This window comes from Theropithecus gelada, chromosome 11 (genome assembly GCF_003255815.1).
Source record: "Theropithecus gelada isolate Dixy chromosome 11, Tgel_1.0, whole genome shotgun sequence".
NCBI classification, from domain to species: Eukaryota; Metazoa; Chordata; class Mammalia; order Primates; family Cercopithecidae; genus Theropithecus; species Theropithecus gelada.
In genome coordinates, this window is record NC_037679.1 from 112,308,701 (window position 1) to 112,325,970 (window position 17,270).

Here is a 17,270-nt window from a genome sequence, read left to right on the forward strand (position 1 = left end):
ATTTAATAGAAAAAGGGGAATATTGACTTTGAATAGGTTCATGAAACTTTCATTATAATTGAGGTGAACTTATTTTTCTATCACAGGAGTTTTATCAGTCTACCCAGTCAATACTTTCCTTTCAGACTCATAATGTTGTAAGACCAGATAGAGTTTTATAGTACTTAAGGAATTATTTCACTTGCTAAAAAAAAAGCCCACAAAACACTTGTTTATAGTTATTTATCCTATATCTGTCTTACAAGCTCTTTTCTTTCAAATTAAATACTTTTTCTTTCATTTTATGCTTTTTCTAGGAAAATTTCTATCTTCTTTTATATTATCAAGGAGATATTTGGAGCAGAGTCAACCCTCTCAGTTACATAAAATAAAAAATGGCATATTCTTGGCAAACAGATCCAAATCCCAATGAATCACATGAAAAGCAGTATGAACACCAAGAATTTCTCTTTGTAAATCAACCCCATTCTTCTAGCCAAGTCAGTCTGGGTTTTGATCAGATAGTAGATGAGATCAGTGGCAAAATTCCACACTACGAGAGTGAAATTGATGAAGACACCTTTTTTGTGCCTATTGCACCAAAATGGGACTCAAAAGGGCATTCATTAAACGAAGCACACCAAATATCCTTGAATGAATTCACTTCTAAAAGCCGTGAACTCTCCTGGCATCAAGTTAGAAAAGCACCAGCAATTGGTTTTAGTCCTTCTGTGTTACCAAAACCTCAAAATGTGAATAAAGAATGCCCCTGGGGAAGCCCCAGAGGAAAACATCATGGTGCTGATGATTCCAGATTCAATATTTTAGCTCCATCATTCACAAGTTCGGATAAAATTAATCTACGGAAAGAATTAGAAAATGAAAACCGTAACTACCCTATAGGATTTGAAAGCAGCATTCCTCCTACAAATTCGTCCTTCTCAACTGACTTCATGCCCAAAGAAGAGAATAAAAGGAGTGGACATGTGAACATTGTGGAACCCTCTTGGATGCTTTTGAAAGGCTCTCTTCAACCCGGGATGGGGGAAAGTACATGGCAGAAGAACATAGAGGTATGTGTAATACATGTCAATCTAAAAATATGAATCTGAAAGAATCATTCAATAATGTATTGTGTTAATTTGGTAATGAAGGTAACTAACCTTAAATAGGGAAACTTATTCATATTACTTTTGAAAAAAATATTTTCAGAAATGATGTGTTCTTGTATTAAAGATTTTTTTTCTGAGAAAAGGGGAAATAAATTTTTTAAAATATCATGTATAAGGTTCCAGTTCCAGTTTCATCAAAACTATTATAAAATTTTATTTGGTTTTAATTATGGTACTTTCATTTCATTGATAAAAATAGCAGAGTTGAAGGTTTAACTGATAATATTTTCTATTTTTTGTTTAATGCACATACACAAATACAAATACGTTTCATTACATTTATATTTTAAGTCACATTGTAATGATTTGGAACTTTATATCGTTATTGGTAGGAAAAAATGCCCCTTTACTCAGAGTCTCCTAATTTATATGATTAGCAGGCAACTTCTATCGAGATCATTCCAAAGGTAGGAAATTAAGTATTCATTGTGTGACTCATCTTAATGCTTTTATTACTAACTTTCCAATCATTTTAGTAACCAGAGCTTTTTTCTGTATTTGAAGACTTCTCTGTTTCTCTGCTTGAGTCTAGACACAGGTAAAATCAGAAGTAAATAATATTTATTTCTGATTTAAAAAAGGAGAAACATTATTGCAGCTGTAGTTTCCTGGGTGAGGCAGACGGGTTCTTTATTTAATACAACAACTATTTTAAAAATCCTTAAAATATATTGTGATATGCTATCCAGAGTAATGCAAAGAAGAAAAGATATGATGCCTGAATTCAGGAATAGCATATTGCTCATGTTAACTTGCAAACAAATAATGGCAACATAGTAAGATAACAGGTGGAGTAAGTGCATAGGAAAAGAAACATCTAATTCTATTTCATTCGAATTCACTTGCAAAAGAGGTAGCACCTCAAAATATCTAAATTAAAATTCAGTAAATCTTGGGGCTGTTTAGTTCTGATCACAATAGTGTAACAACTACTAAACTTTCCCTACTCCTAAAAACAACTATACAGTTAGACGAAATAAATGAAGCAGTTGATTGAAGGTGTTGAATAGGCAGTACAGAACATAAATCCTTGAGAAAAGTGAGCCCTGTGATCATCTCAGTCTGTGCCTGAGGGCAATTTCATGCTGCTGTGCAGGCTGGTGGAGCCCAGTCTGAGCAGCACTATCACTGACTGCGAAGGCAGAGCCTGCAGTTCCAAGTTGCAGAAGCAGCTATGATTTGACAAGCAGAGTGCTACAGAAGAGGTAGCTATGAAATGGGTATGGGTCAGAAGTATAGAGAGGACTTACTGCTTGGCCAATATTAGGATATGCTTGCAAGGCTTAGTAGATAATGTCAGCTTTTGACTGAGAATTGGATGGGATTGTGTTAATTACACAGACTAGAAATTACAAGGCAGAAATTTGGGCCAAATTAGAGAAGAGACTGATATGAGCACTTCAGGCATTCAAATGAAGCTACAAAGCCATGTCTTAAGAGTAAAACTCATGCTCTAAAATGAATGCTACATTAACCAAAATAGATGTGGCCTAACAACAACCAAAAATCAGAGTAATAAGGCAAACAAGACAAGAAGGATTTTAACTGCCTGCCAATGAAAAAAAAAATTAATGATGATTCATCATGAGCCATCTACAATATTCAACATAAAATAAAAAATGCATAGATATGTAAAGAAGCAGGGAATTTTGGCTCTCGCTCAAGAAAATAACTCTATCAGTCAAAAGAGCCTCTGAGATAATCCAGATGTTGGAATTAACAGATGGGGACTTTAAATTGGTTATTAAAAGTATGTTCAAGTAGATAAAGATGTTCATAATGGCTAGCCCAATGATGAGCTCAGCAGGAAATTAGAAACATCAAGAAACAAACACACAAAAACAAAGGCCAAGTCCAGTGCTGGAAACAAAATATATGCAATAAAAAAGTTACTCGATGTGCTTAACAACAGATAGGAAAGAACAGGTGAAAAATAATAATTTGAAAGCAAAACAGCAGAAATTATCCAAACTGAAGTAGAGAAAACACAGAGATCATATAAATATGAGCAGGGATTCAGAGACTTATGAGACAAGAAGCCTAATATGTGGACAACTGGAATGCTAACAAGAGGAAAGAAAAATAGGGAGCAAAATTAATTTGAAGAAATAATGGTCAGGAAATTATTCAAATTTGATAGAAAATATCAAATTACAGATCTAAGAAGCTCACCACAACCCAAATAGAATAAATGCAAAGACAGCCACATATAGACATTTTATACTCAAACATCTAAAAATTAAAAGAGAAAATTATGGAAGGGGGCAAAAAGGGAAGAAAAGATTTTACACAGTGGGACAACAATGTGAATAAAAGGAAACTTCTCACTCGAAACAATGGAAGCCAGAGACAATAGAATGACATTTTTAAATCTTTGAAAGAAAATAAAACATACTAAATATTCACTGAGTATAAGTTTCAAATCCAAAAACAAAATAAAGACATTACCATAAACAAATGTTGAAAGAAATTAGTCAGCTAGCAGACACATGAGAATGCCAAATTAAATACTTCCGGTACAAGGAAAATGACACCAGATGGAATCTAAGAAAGAGTGAAGAATGATAGAAATAGTAGTTGAATAATACAAATGACTACTTTAAATTTTTTGAAAGGCAATGTACTAAAGCAATACAATAGCATGCTATTGTAGGATTTATTGTGTATGTGAATAAAAAACTATTCGGCAATAATAACATAATGGGTGGAAGGGGGTTAAATGTTATTTTGCTATGTAAATTCATACATGTTAAATGCAATGGTTACAGTAGTAACTCCAAGTAAACTGATATATGTTAAGAGTGTATATCGTAATTCCTAGAGCTAGTACCATGAATTATAAAAAAAAAAAAAGAAGAAAATCTAAAAATGCAGCAGAAGAATAAAATAAAATAAACATGTCAGGAGAAATAGAAGAACAGAATAAAATAGAAAAGACAATTAGAAACAAATATAAGTAAGACAGTCTTAAATCTAACAATTTCCATAAATTACAAAATGTAAATAGAATAAACATTCCAAACAAAAGGCAGGAATTGACAAATGAGATTAAAAAAAGGAAGGACTCAATTACTGTCTACGAGAGACACAAGAAACAAAGGCAGAGATAGATTGAAAGTAAAAGAAACAAAAAGACTTAACATTCAATCAGGAAAAAATGCTTGCATGATTATTAATATCAAAATATGATTTCAGGGCTGAGAAAAAAGGGATCATTTTGTAATGCTAAAATGGTCAATCAGGAAGAGATAATAAATTGAAATGTGTACATACCTAATAACAGAGTTTTAAAATGCATAAGGCAAGAATGGTTTCTTTAATCCTACATGCGCTCTCTGACCAAGTTATTCATTCATATATTCCCAAGCTATTCATGTATATATTCCCAAGAAATGAAGCATGCATTCACATATTTACTTGTATATGAGCATTAATAGTTTTCTTTACAATACCAGAAAGCTAAAACCAACCCAGAGGTTCATTAATAGGAAGATGACTAAACAAATTGTGGAACAGTCACACAATGGAATACTACTACTCAGCAATAACAATGATAAACTACTGATACGTGTGATAGCAGAAATAATTTTAAAATATGTGTATCATTACATAGAAGCTGCAAATAAAATACCGCATATACCTTATTTATGGTGATAGAAATCTGAATAACAATAGTTACCAAATAGATATGCAGATTTATATAAAAAAAGATATGGGGACATTTTCTAAAATGAAAGAAATGTTCTATATTGTCATTGGGGTATTGATAGCACAGTTTTATGCCTTCTACAAAACTCAAATTATATACTTAAGATCTATGCATTTTTCTATATGTAAATATTCAATTTTTAAAAATCAAAAAAATTAAAAATGAAATCTGAATGAAACTTCAAAACAGGATAAAACTGTAGAATTATTTAATATTTTCTCTTCACCAAATTATATTAATTTAGTAGTTTTAATTTTAAGTCAATAGGTTGTTCCATTCAGCTAGTGGAAGTACCTCAAGGCAGTAATACGAGCCTGGCCTCTTTTTGCAACAAAGTAAAAAAGTGAGTATTGGTATTTCATTAAACTTTGAAATTTTTGTGCCTAAATAAATTTGTGTATTTTGACATCACTGAACTGATTAATTTAGCATATAAAAGTCAAAGTCCTGTAATTTCAGAACACACACACACACACAAATTTTTGACAAATTAGTTCATTAATCAACTTCTGTTAATGTTTTTGTTGTTTATAGTCAAATAGATGTTTTTCTCTTAAAAATTTGGTTAAAGTTAAATGTTTTATAAATTCAGACGTGCACTTGTTTGTTGGTGGTTTGGTTTGCAATGAATTTTTTTGTTGTTGTTTAATGATATAAGTGACTAACACCTCTGGCTAACCCCCAAATTAACATAAATTTATCCTCCCTACCTGGGGCAGTCTATGTAGAATCATCATCGTTCAATCTTATCTTGAGTGGATTGGCAGAATATTGAATAAATGTGTGTGTGTTAATTCATTGAGAAATGAATTTGATCACTAGCAGATATTCCAAAAAAATCACTGGTATTTTGTTAATCTAAAGATGAATTTATGATATAAACATAGACACCTTTTTTAAGGCCAATTTCTTATTAGCAATTAAAATTTATATAGTTCTACCTCTTCTGTTGCTAAGGTTTCTGAAAGTTTTGAAAAACTAATGCATTCGGCCAGGCACGGTGGCTCACACGTGTAATCCCAGAACTTTGGGAGGCCAAGACAGGTGGATCACTGGAGGCCAGGAGTTCAAGACCACCCTAGCCAAAGTGGTGAGACCCTGTCTCTGCCAAAAATATAAAAGAAAAAAAATTGCTAGGTGTGGTGGCGTGCACCTGTAACACCAGATACTTGGGAGGCTGAGTCAGGACAACCACTTGAACCCAGGATGTGGAGCTTGCAGTGAGCTGTCACATATTGCGTGCCAGCCTGGGCGACAGAGTAAGACCCTGTCTCAAAAAAGAAAAATAAAAGGCCGGACATGGTGGCTCCTGCCTGTAATCCCAGCACTTTGGGAGGCCCAGGTGGGTGGATCACTTGAAGTCAGGAGTTTGAGACCAGCCTGGCCAACGTGGTGAATGAAACTTCGTCTCTACTAAAAATATAAAAATTAGCCAGGTGTGGTGACAGGAGACTGTAATCCCAGCTACTCGGGAGGCTGAGGCAGGGGAATCACTTGAACCTGGGAGGTGGAGGTTGCAGTGAGCTGAGATCGCGCCATTGTACTCTAGCCTGGGCGACAAGAGGGAAACTCCGTATCAAAAAAAAAAGGAAGAAAAACTAAGGCATTCATATTTTAATTATTTGGTTTTAACTCAGTTTTGGTTGTTGTCTGAAATATAACTATACAGTTTTATAAGCTTTCACTTTCTACCAAATGATTATTTGAAATTAAATGTTTGAATCATTTATTTAGTCATTAATTTAAAGTCTATTTCATTGTCTAATAACTAGCTCATGCATGGGAGATACTCATATTTAAAATAAACAAGTAAACAAAAAAGCAAGGTCCCTGCCTCATAAAACCTATAACCATGAGAAGGATTGAAAGGCTTACACACAAAGATACAAAACATTCACCTCAAATTTGCAAAAACAAATCACCTCAAGTTCACGGAAATGTTCAGTCTTTAATTAACTTCTTGCTCTAGTTTAAGGGAAAAAAATTCGAAATAGTACTTAGGATTCCTAAATTAGGATCTTTAATGTTATCAATATTTATTCTTTCAGGAATAGGCTACTCGCTGTCACAATATGATAAGCATAGCTAGAAACTTGCTACTTTACGTCTAAAATATGGTTAACTTTTACTTTACCTTCTAAGCATGGCAAAGAACTGTCTTAATACGTTAAGATCACTCTTGTGAATAACGCTACTCACAGACCACATTGTTAGCTCCTCCAGTAACTCTCTTTTTTAAAACGCAATTTCATATTCTTAGATGAAATATTTTTATGGATGCAGTAGTGACATCAAAATACCTTATGTGATGATTTTCCAATGATTTATAGTGTACTTTCCAAGCTCTTTAATATAATTTTTCTAAATAATTTATTTCACAATAGTCATGAAAACTAAAATATACACCAAACAATAACTTTACAGTAGTGAAAAGAAGCCATAAGTTATAGTCACACACTCTTTCTTTGTTTTCAATAGTTTGCTGGCAAATATTTATAAAATGATTAAATGTATACATGCATAATTATTTTGTTCACAACAGGATATTTACTCAAAAATAAGTATGTTTGAGGACCTACTATGTGGCAAGCACCCTTAATTCAAAAGAAGATCAAATGGAATTTGAGAGCTGTTTCAAAAGAGGGTCTCCAAAACTTTGATTTCTCATTGTAACATACTTTAAAGCCACATCTTTCAAATAAAAAATGCCATATTCTTGTAACAAATATGATAACATGCCATAGCATATGAAAGAAGTTTCTGGCCCATGGTAGATGCTCAGCAAAGGTTTAGGAGAGAATGAATCATGAATTTGTTTTTTAAATTTAATTTCTTAAAATGGTAGAAGCTGAAATCATGGACGCATTGAGAAGTGTCTTATTACGTGATAAATGCAATTCATAAGGCTCCTCAATCCCTAACTGGACTCTAGACCTTAATGGTAGAGTATAACAATGAAGAGTGGCCCATGTCCTCATTCTGAGCAGTGGCTCTCAAACTGCAGTTTCAGAGCAGCAACAGCCACAGCTTACTTGGGAAATTGTTAGTAGGACAAGTCTGGGAGACCCTCTGCAGATCTACTGAATCAGAAACTAAGGGATGGGATCCAGAACACAAGTGGATACAGATGCATGCCAGGCCATTGGATGAATGTGTATTTCCTTACCCATTTGCCAGGCCCCTCATGGAGAAGATGTTTCCACAAAATAAAGCATTGGTGCTCCACAAATAGCTATTAGGTTCGTGCAAAATTAACTGCAGTTTCTGCAATTTAGGAAGAGAACCATGAAGTTTAGATGTCAGCATAGTTAACATAAAAAAAAAACACAAGATTTCATATTCACCCTCAGAAACATTTTAAATAGCTACTTGAAAATATCTTCATGTTATATTCTACATGTGGGCATAAAACATTGATCACAGAGAATCAAGCTATGGTAACATACAATGACATTATACTTTACATGTGTATATTGCTTTACAATCTGTAAATCTTTTACACGTCTTTTCTATTGTAATAGAAAACCTTTGATGTAGATATTAACATCTACCTCAGTACCTTTGAGGTAGATATTAATATCATCACTTGTGCAAAAAAACTTGTCAAATAACTTGCCTCTGGCCATAACGTTACTAAATAAAAGTGCCAGGATCCAAAGTCAAAGCGTCTGGCTCCAAGGGTAAACTGTTTTTGCAATTCTTTGACTCATTTATGTGTAATTGTTCAGAATATAAGAATTACTTTTAGGCTCTAATATTTGTGTAAAATTCAAGTAGTTGTGTAGTATCTAAAAATTTTAAAGAAAATGGAGAGACAAGAATAGTGTTTACAAACTTGACAAGAACAAGAGAATTTATTTGCCAAAATTTCTAAATCAAAATGAGTGACTTGCAGCTTGACAAAATTAGGCGTGAAAGAAATCTAAGAGGAAGAACTCTGGCATTAAAAGCAATGTAAATGAAGCAAGTAATAATATTCAGAGTGAATCCTCACGTTTCATGTTATGACAATGAATTCTTAATTATTTCAAATGAGATGCTCCTGGGAAAGCCTAAGGAACAGTCCTTTACGCTTGTTTTTGGTATAATTGCAATCTCTACCAATCTGGACTAGCTAGATGCACTGCACCACAAATCAATTACTGATTCCTTTCATGTTTTAAGTCTTTTATAGCAAAACACTACATGAAGTTTCTTATGATTATATTGTGGGCAATATGTTTTAAACTGTGTCTTGCAGGTCTTGTCCTAAGTATTTTTCTTAACATATATTTTTCAGAATCAGAGAAAGATATCATGCAGCTGACATTAATTTCAATTCTGGGAAGATCTGGAGCACTACTACAGCATTTCCGTATCAGCTCTTTTCTAAGACCAAGTTTAATATACATATTTTTATTGATAACTCAACACAACCTCTTCATTTTATGCCATGTGGTAAGCAACTTTGCAAATAAGTCTACAAATCTCTACAAAGCTGGTACTGGCTACGTAGCCTTGAATTCAAAGTCTGAAATGATTTAAAAATAATATTAGCTACTGTTTTTCCCTGAAGCGAAATAAGAAGAAAACATCAGGGAGCCTTTTGTTAATATTTAAGGGAGGAAAGCAGAACTATTTTCTTCAAGAAGTATCTTCACATAGCTCACCCCACAATATTTTGTCTTCCTGCTATAAAATGCTTAATAGCAAGTATAGCAGGTTTTTAATATGTTAAAAAAATGAATTTCAAAGAGATTATAGATAAAGATGGTATTAAAGTAAAAATGGCTGCTTCTTTCTAGTAGGAACAAATATTTCCTTGAAATATAAATAAATTGTGAGGTAGAATAGACATTGTTACACAGAATCTGTATTTCCATAATGAGGAAACTAGTAGCATGGTGTGACATACCTCCATCAGAATTAGCAAACCTATTGATTCAGTCTCTGGGGATGAAACCCAGGAATTTATATTTTATCAAATTTGCCTAAGGATTTTTACTTTTCTAAAGTTTTAGAATATCTGTAAAGTTATTTAGTATCTTACTTCATTGTTATAGTTCACTAATCTGCAAAACAGTATTAGCTCTTTAAACATTTAGATTGCTATTAAGTGAGTTTCTACATATTAACAGGAAACTATCTCCTGACACATAATGATCCATTAAATATTTTGTTTTCTTTATTAATTACTGTTATTATTGTGCTTCTTTCTTACTGTATTCAAGGTTCTGAGCTAATGCAGATGACTACAAACATAGCAGTATTATATTGGTATATTATTCAAGACCCTCTTGGTTTGAAATGAAAAGAAACCAATTCCTGCTAGCTTAACCAAAAAAAAAAAAAAAAAAAGTTTTTAAAGAATATAGGGGCTGGGCACAATGGTTCATGCCTGTAATCCCAGCACTTTGGGAGGGCGAGGCAGCCGGATCATCTGGGGTTGGGAGTTTGAGATCAGCCTGACCAACATGGAGAAACCCTGTCTCTATTAAAAATACAAAAAATTCGCCGGGCGTGCTGGCACATGCGTGTAATCCCAGCTACTAAGGGAGCTGAGGCAGGAGAATCGCTTGAACCCAGGAGGTGGAGGTTGTGGTGAGCCGAGATCGCACCATTGTACTCCAGCCTGGGCAACAAGAGCAAAACTTCATTAAAAAAAAAAAAAAAATATATATATATATATATATATATATATGGATTTATTATAGAATTCAAGTGTATGAATTTCAGCAGCCAATTAGGAATATGAAAAACACAAATAACCAAGCAGCCCAAAATTCCTGTATGCATCTTATTTCATTTCATATAATTGCTTCTCATATGTCTCTCACTCTCTGGTCACTCATTTCCTTTGCTTATACAAAACAAGTGGGAAGCCAAGCTACTAGGCTAGCTATCTACAGACAGTTCAGTATCTCTGTGGGATCCAGCTCCCAGTTCCTAAAAGCCAGATTCTGATTATTCAGCCAAGATCAATGGTGCTGCACTTTGATCCAGTCAGAAAGACCAAAGGTTGGGTCATGTTGTCTTCAGTTGCTGGCCACTATTAAATAGCATGTTCATGTAAGAGCTTAAAAGGGGAGATTATGGTATGTGAACATGCAAAGACAAATGACTTTACTCTATAGCATGTCTACATTTTGAGTTCCAAAGAAAAAGGTGGAGAGAGAGAGAGAGCAGATATTCATTAAAGTTTCTACAATATAGCTGTTCAAGATAGAACCTTAAGTAATTACTACATGGGAAAGGAATAAGAACCAACAGTGGCTTTGGAGTCTGACTGATCTTGTTTAGAGTCTAGAGAACAACCAATTGTGGAGACTTGGAGTCATTAAGGGCACAGACCTTGTAGTAAACCGATATTGTTTAAGTGTGATACTTAACACTAACTGTGTAATCTCTACAAAATTGCATAGCTTTCCTGAAAATCCGTCAATTCATCTTTGAAACTTGGGATATAATACCTATATAAAAGGTACAATAATCAAGAAAGTACATGTAAAGAACTAAATGGAGTAATTGCTCGGTAAACTATAGCTATTATTAATATTAATACTAACATTATATTCCAGAGTGAATATAACCTGCATAACAGTTCTAAATGTACTAACCATATTTGTCTATTTTTTTTTATGATAGCTTCGCACCAGATTCTTGAGGAAAATGAATCATGCTATTATAAACCCTATTTAACAGATGAGGAAACTAGGTCAAAAAAGCGAAATAACTTATTCACATAGACCAACTAAAAAATGAAAAGTCTGTATTATTTCCATGTCTCAGTGACAGAACATTGATAAGAACATCTCAATAATCACAGAATTGTCTTAGTGTCATGGCATGAATATGAATATTAACTAGTATAAATGCCCTGACAATATTCCAGTTAATTCAGAATCCTTTTATCATGCTGATACCCTAAGAAGGAGCAATACATCTCACTTAGGTTGAAAAATGGAAAGAATAAAGTACCCCCTGGAACTTTTGCCTGGCTATACTCAAGTTCCTGAGTGTATTTCCCAAGTCCCTAAGAGAAATTGCAGTAGATTTTGATGCAGAACTACAGTGTACCAAGGGCTTTAACATGAGAAACGCAATACCTAGCTTTGTTATATTACATGAATACAGAACGATCAAAGGAATTGCAATCAACATTTTCCCCAAATATCTTTAAATCTAACCAAACTGATAAGTGAGATGAATCTCAATTTAATTCCCCTTGATGAAGCTAGACAGTTACATTCCTTTGTACTGTGTTGGTCATATTTTGTGCTCAAAAACTTTTCTTAGTCAGTATGATACACTTTTATTGACTTTTATTATTCCTCTTTGTCTTTAGCTAACTATCTCGTCAAAGATCTAATTGCAGAAATTCTGCATTTTTGTACAAATGACCAGTTACTGCCCAAAGATCATATTCTAAATGTATGTGGCTCTGAAGAATTTTTACAAAAGTAAGTATTTTATACAATTTTGATTATGTTATAATCTGTAAATATTAAGTTACCACTTGTTTTTGGTTTTGTTTTAAACAGACGTTATGCAGACATTATAGTCTTATAATCCGCATAATTACATCAATTTTACCCCGTTTGCAGTGAATTTGAAATTTTCTAAATCATATTAACAGTCTTATTCTTGACTTTATTTTATTTTATGACTATTTATGAAAACAAATATTTAAATGACCTGTGACTAGGGTGACCAACCATTCCGGGTTGCTTAGGATTGAGGTAGCTCTCAGGATGTGGGAATTTCAGCTTTGAAACCAGTAAAGTCCCAAACTAGGACAAGTTACTCATCCTACCCATAATAAAGCTTATTAGAACTGATCACAGCTAAGTAAATAAATTCTTTGGTGATAAGTACTTTTTTGGTTAGAATAATACTTGTATGTTGATTAAATACTGACTTTTTAAAATCACAGGGGCCTTAAGTATAAGCATTATAACTTACTTTTTATAGAAGTGTTAGGTCTAACACACCATTTCTTTGTTGAGGCAGCTCATTAAAAACAATTGGAAAAGTCTGTTCTCATGTATATCAACTTCAAATACTTATTTGATAAAAAACATCATCTTTTAGTTTACCAAAATAACTATTTACCTGAAATTCCTACAGACCAGCCTTGAGCAGATAATACAGCTTTAAGAAAATAAATATTTCTCTGCTGATATTGCATAGTTATTCTAAACAGTAAAGTATTAAACACTGAAATGTTTAATACAGTAGATTCCTATTTATATATCTCCTTTGCATCTCTACAAGTATCTAAAGATTGAAAACCATCTCATGGAAGTAAAAACATATTTCTTTTGAAATTTTCATTGTCATTGTCATTGTTCCATCATGAATGTGCTTGAAATTATCTTTTGGGAAGTTTGATAAATTTGATGACATTCTTATTAGTAAATCCAGTTTTTTATTGTGCAATGTTAACAGTGAATGTCTTTTAAGACTAATGATTTTCTTTATTGTGGGAAAAATAATATTTTATTATTTTAATAACAAAATATATTAAAATATTTCAATAACATTTTTATAATTATTATTTTATAATAATGATACATAATAAAAAATAAATATTTATATGAAATTACATATATTTTGTTGCACTAAGTTCACGGATATTCCCTTTTCCTTTTTTATTTGAACTTATTAACACACTCAGTCACTGGTCTGCTACCTTCTCCCAACATATGATTTTGACAGTAAATCCAATGAGCACAGGAAAGTATTTTAGTAAATTTAACCTTATATTGATTACTCATTAAAACTCATCTTTTGAATGTGCAGTTTTCCACATGTACATCTGGACTTCTCTTGGTGCCAAAACATGAGATCCAAAGAGCAAAACATTGTCAAATACTTGCATTAAGTTTTAGCAGTAGGAAATATCATCCAGAAAGCAATTGTATTAAAGAGACAGAAATTTGGAAAAGTATAATGTGGAGAAAATGTATACACCTTGATTTAATCACTGTTTTAAATAGGTAAATTATTCATAAATAGATGGCTCAATATTTAACTGATAAATGTATATTTTAATGTTTTCATAGTCATTTAATCATATTAAAATTTCTTTAATGGGGTTTTATTAAGATAGAAAAGTTGCCAAATGTTAATGTATGTTAAATATAGTCATTTATTCCCTAATGGACATTGAACCATTTGTGTATATCAAGGATTTGCATATTATTTAAGAGTAATAGGCTACTTGTATTGATAGAACTTATTTTAATGTGCAGAATATTTATTACTGTTTTTTCTAGTATCTAAAGGAATATATATTAATCATTCAAATATTACTTTTAGTGTATTCCTATGTAATTTGTCTAAAATATGTGTCCTTAAAGACTTGGAAATCTGTTCATAAAGTTCTACTTTATACAGAGAACACAGGTAGCATGTAATACGTTAACAACGGTGCAATAAGTAAAAATTTAGACTCTAAAACTTATAGAATTATACTTCCTTTGGAGTATTTGGCTGGGGAAAATGCTAATTTTCTGATAATACTTCAAAATAATGGTCAAATAGATCATGAAACATATGACTACAAACATAGCAGTGTTATATTGGTATATTAGTGAAGACTATATTTCTCAGGGTTAGTGAAGTAATACATAAAATCCTAAAAAGGGGGAAATGTAAATGAATATGACTATGAACCCATATAATGCATATAGAAGTTTCACAATTATTCTGATATTAACACAGTGTTCTCAAACTTTAAAGTGTCACCTGAGGATCTTGTTAGAGAAAGAATTCTGATTTCAGTTGGTCTGGGTGAGGCCTGAGGCTCTCCATTTCTAACAAGCATCTGCTGATATCTATGCTGCCAGTCTACAGTCCACATTTCAAGTACTGATATATTAGAAGCCACGAATAATGACTTAAGAACTTAGATTCTCCAAAAATTATTCTCTTTTCCAGAACAGCACACGGTATAAAAACTAGATCTAATCAACAAATTAATAAAGATGTTTATACCTTGTAATATTGCAAAATTAAGAAAGATAATTTTCCTAGCAAATCAAAATTTCCTTTTTCGACGGGCGGATCACGAGGTCAGGAGATCGAGACCATCCTGGCTAACACGGTGAAACCCCGTCTCTATTAAGAAATACAAAAAAAAAAAACTAGCCGGGCGAGGTGGCGGGCGCCTGTAGTCCCAGCTACTCGGGAGGCTGAGGCCGGAGAATGGCGTGAACCCGGGAGGCGGAGCTTGCAGTGAGCTGAGATCCGGCCACTGCACTCCAGCCTGGGTGACAGAGTGAGACTCCGTCTCAAAAAAAAAAAAAAAAAAAAAAAAGAAAAAAGAAAGAAAGAAAATTTCCTTTTTCATATATCAATAATCACTAGTATGCTTCTGCCTCTTCTGCTCCCCCAATGACCCTTTCTCACACTCTCATACCGGTCGGTCCAACCCTCTCAACCTCAGTTTCCCTTATCTACACATACTTTTCCTGTCACTTCTATGCCGACTCTGTCTCACGTGCCTGTTCTTGAAACTTTCATACAATGCTTATTATGCCACAACAAACAAACACATAGATTAGAGGCATGGGCTTATCCCGTTGCACTGGAACCTCCTAATGCTCAAGGGGTACAAGGGCTTCGATATGCGCCGCTGGGTCTTACCTTTTTAAAAGAATTCAAGGATGCTTGTACTCAGTATGGTCCTATTTCTCCGTATGTTAAGATGGTATTACAGACTCTTTGTACTGAGGTCATTGTGCTTCCTTTAGACTGGGACCTTTTGGCAAAGCTATTCTAACTCCATCTCAGCATTTACAGTTCCGTACCTGGTAGTCAGAGGAGGCCTGTCTGCAGGTTCAGCTAAATCGTACTGACGGCATTCTAATTACTCAGGCTCAGCTCACAGGCTCCAATAATTACTCTGATACTACCGCCCAATTGGGTTTTGATGCTCTTACCACGGAACAAGTGACAAAGGTGTGTATGAGAGCTTGGGATAAATTAGGCACCCCAGGCCAAGCTCCTGTGTCTTTTGCTTCTGTTAAGCAGGGTCACAATGAATTGTATTCTGATTTTGTGGCTAAGTTACAAGATGCTGTTCAAAAATCTGTCTCTGACGAGCGTGCTCAGGGTATTCTCCTTCATATGTTAGCTTTTGAGAATGCAAACCATGAGTGTAAAACAGCCATGCGTTCCATCCAACGACAAAATGTACCTGATCATGAGGTGTCGCCTACATATATTAAAGCTTGTGAAGGCATTGGATCGGAGACCCACAAAGCGATTATGTGGCACAGGCCATGAAGGACGGCAATCAGACTGACTCGACTGATTCTTTTCTTGGAGCCTGCTATAATTGCAGTCAACTTGGTCATACTCAAAAAAATTGCAGTGTTAAAAACTTAAAAGCGGACAAGCTGGCTCAAAAACACAGCCAAATGCTCCTGCTGCTGTTTGCCCGCATTGTCATAAAGGTAAACTTTGAGAAAGTACTTGCTGTTCTGAGTATGATATAGATGGAAATCCCTTGCCACAGAGCCAAGGAAACAGGAAGCGGGGCCAGTTCCAGGCCCCAGTATCAAATGGGACACCTCAGACTCAGACCAATGTTGAGTTTTCACTTCAAGCTGCCCCAACGCAGCCCCCTGTACAAACAAATTTACCTACAGCCAACACAGACAGGTCCCAGCCTCTTCCATCTCAGTACCATGCTTGTCTACCTCCACAGTGGGGGGTGGGGCGGTCCATCTCTGTGGTACCATTCTTCTAAATTTTCTGCCTAATTCTTTGCCTTTAAATATAACTATACTATTTTTGCAACTTATTTAACATTTATTTTAATTTAGTATCATAAAACCTTTTCTCTCATTTAAAATATCCCATGACTCACTCATTGTTATTCTCCCTTTCATTTTCTCTCTCTCTCTCACTTTCTTACTCTCACTCTCCCTGTCTGATTTTAAATAATACACTATATAATGAACACAGAGCAAATTAAAGAATCAGAAAAGAAACTATCAATTTTGTCATAGGTTCATGGAAGCTTAATACAAAATTGTTAGCAATATGAGAAATAATAGAAAAAAAGAAATCATCTGTTTCATTAAAAAAGTATTAAAAATTTTAATCATGTTCCTGTTCTTCAACTCCCGATTTCATTACCATGGAGAAAGGAGTCCATACTCTTATGCAATAGCTTGATCCCAGTCAGTTTTTCCAGTGAGCTCAAGGACGGGAACGATATCTTTTCTTTCCCATTGAATGTAGCACAGATATGATGTCCTAGAAAATGAAACTACTATTTCCTAGACTGTCCCTGCATCTCTCTTTTTTACAGAGAGTAACAATTGCACCTTCACCTATACTTGTACTCATCTTACATGAGTTTCTTCTTCATAAATACATTGATAATATATGAAGTATAATGCTTCTTCATAATTTTA

General features: G+C 33.9%; 1 protein-coding gene across 3 annotated transcripts in view; it reads left to right on the forward strand.

Moving 5' to 3' along the window:
* The first annotated feature begins 282 nt into the window (after positions 1-282).
* PIK3C2G (phosphatidylinositol-4-phosphate 3-kinase catalytic subunit type 2 gamma) overlaps positions 283-17,270 on the forward strand; it is a 394,884-nt gene continuing 377,896 nt past the window's right edge. For 2 of the 3 annotated variants that reach the window (XM_025401956.1, XM_025401957.1), the window contains exons 1-4: positions 283-1,052; positions 5,121-5,203; positions 9,140-9,297; positions 12,185-12,299. In XM_025401956.1, the coding sequence (XP_025257741.1) occupies positions 375-1,052; positions 5,121-5,203; positions 9,140-9,297; positions 12,185-12,299 (1,034 nt within the window). In that variant the 5' untranslated portion in view covers positions 283-374. The remainder of the gene's footprint in view (positions 1,053-5,120; positions 5,204-9,139; positions 9,298-12,184; positions 12,300-17,270) is intronic. The other variant, XM_025401958.1, reaches the window with a different exon arrangement.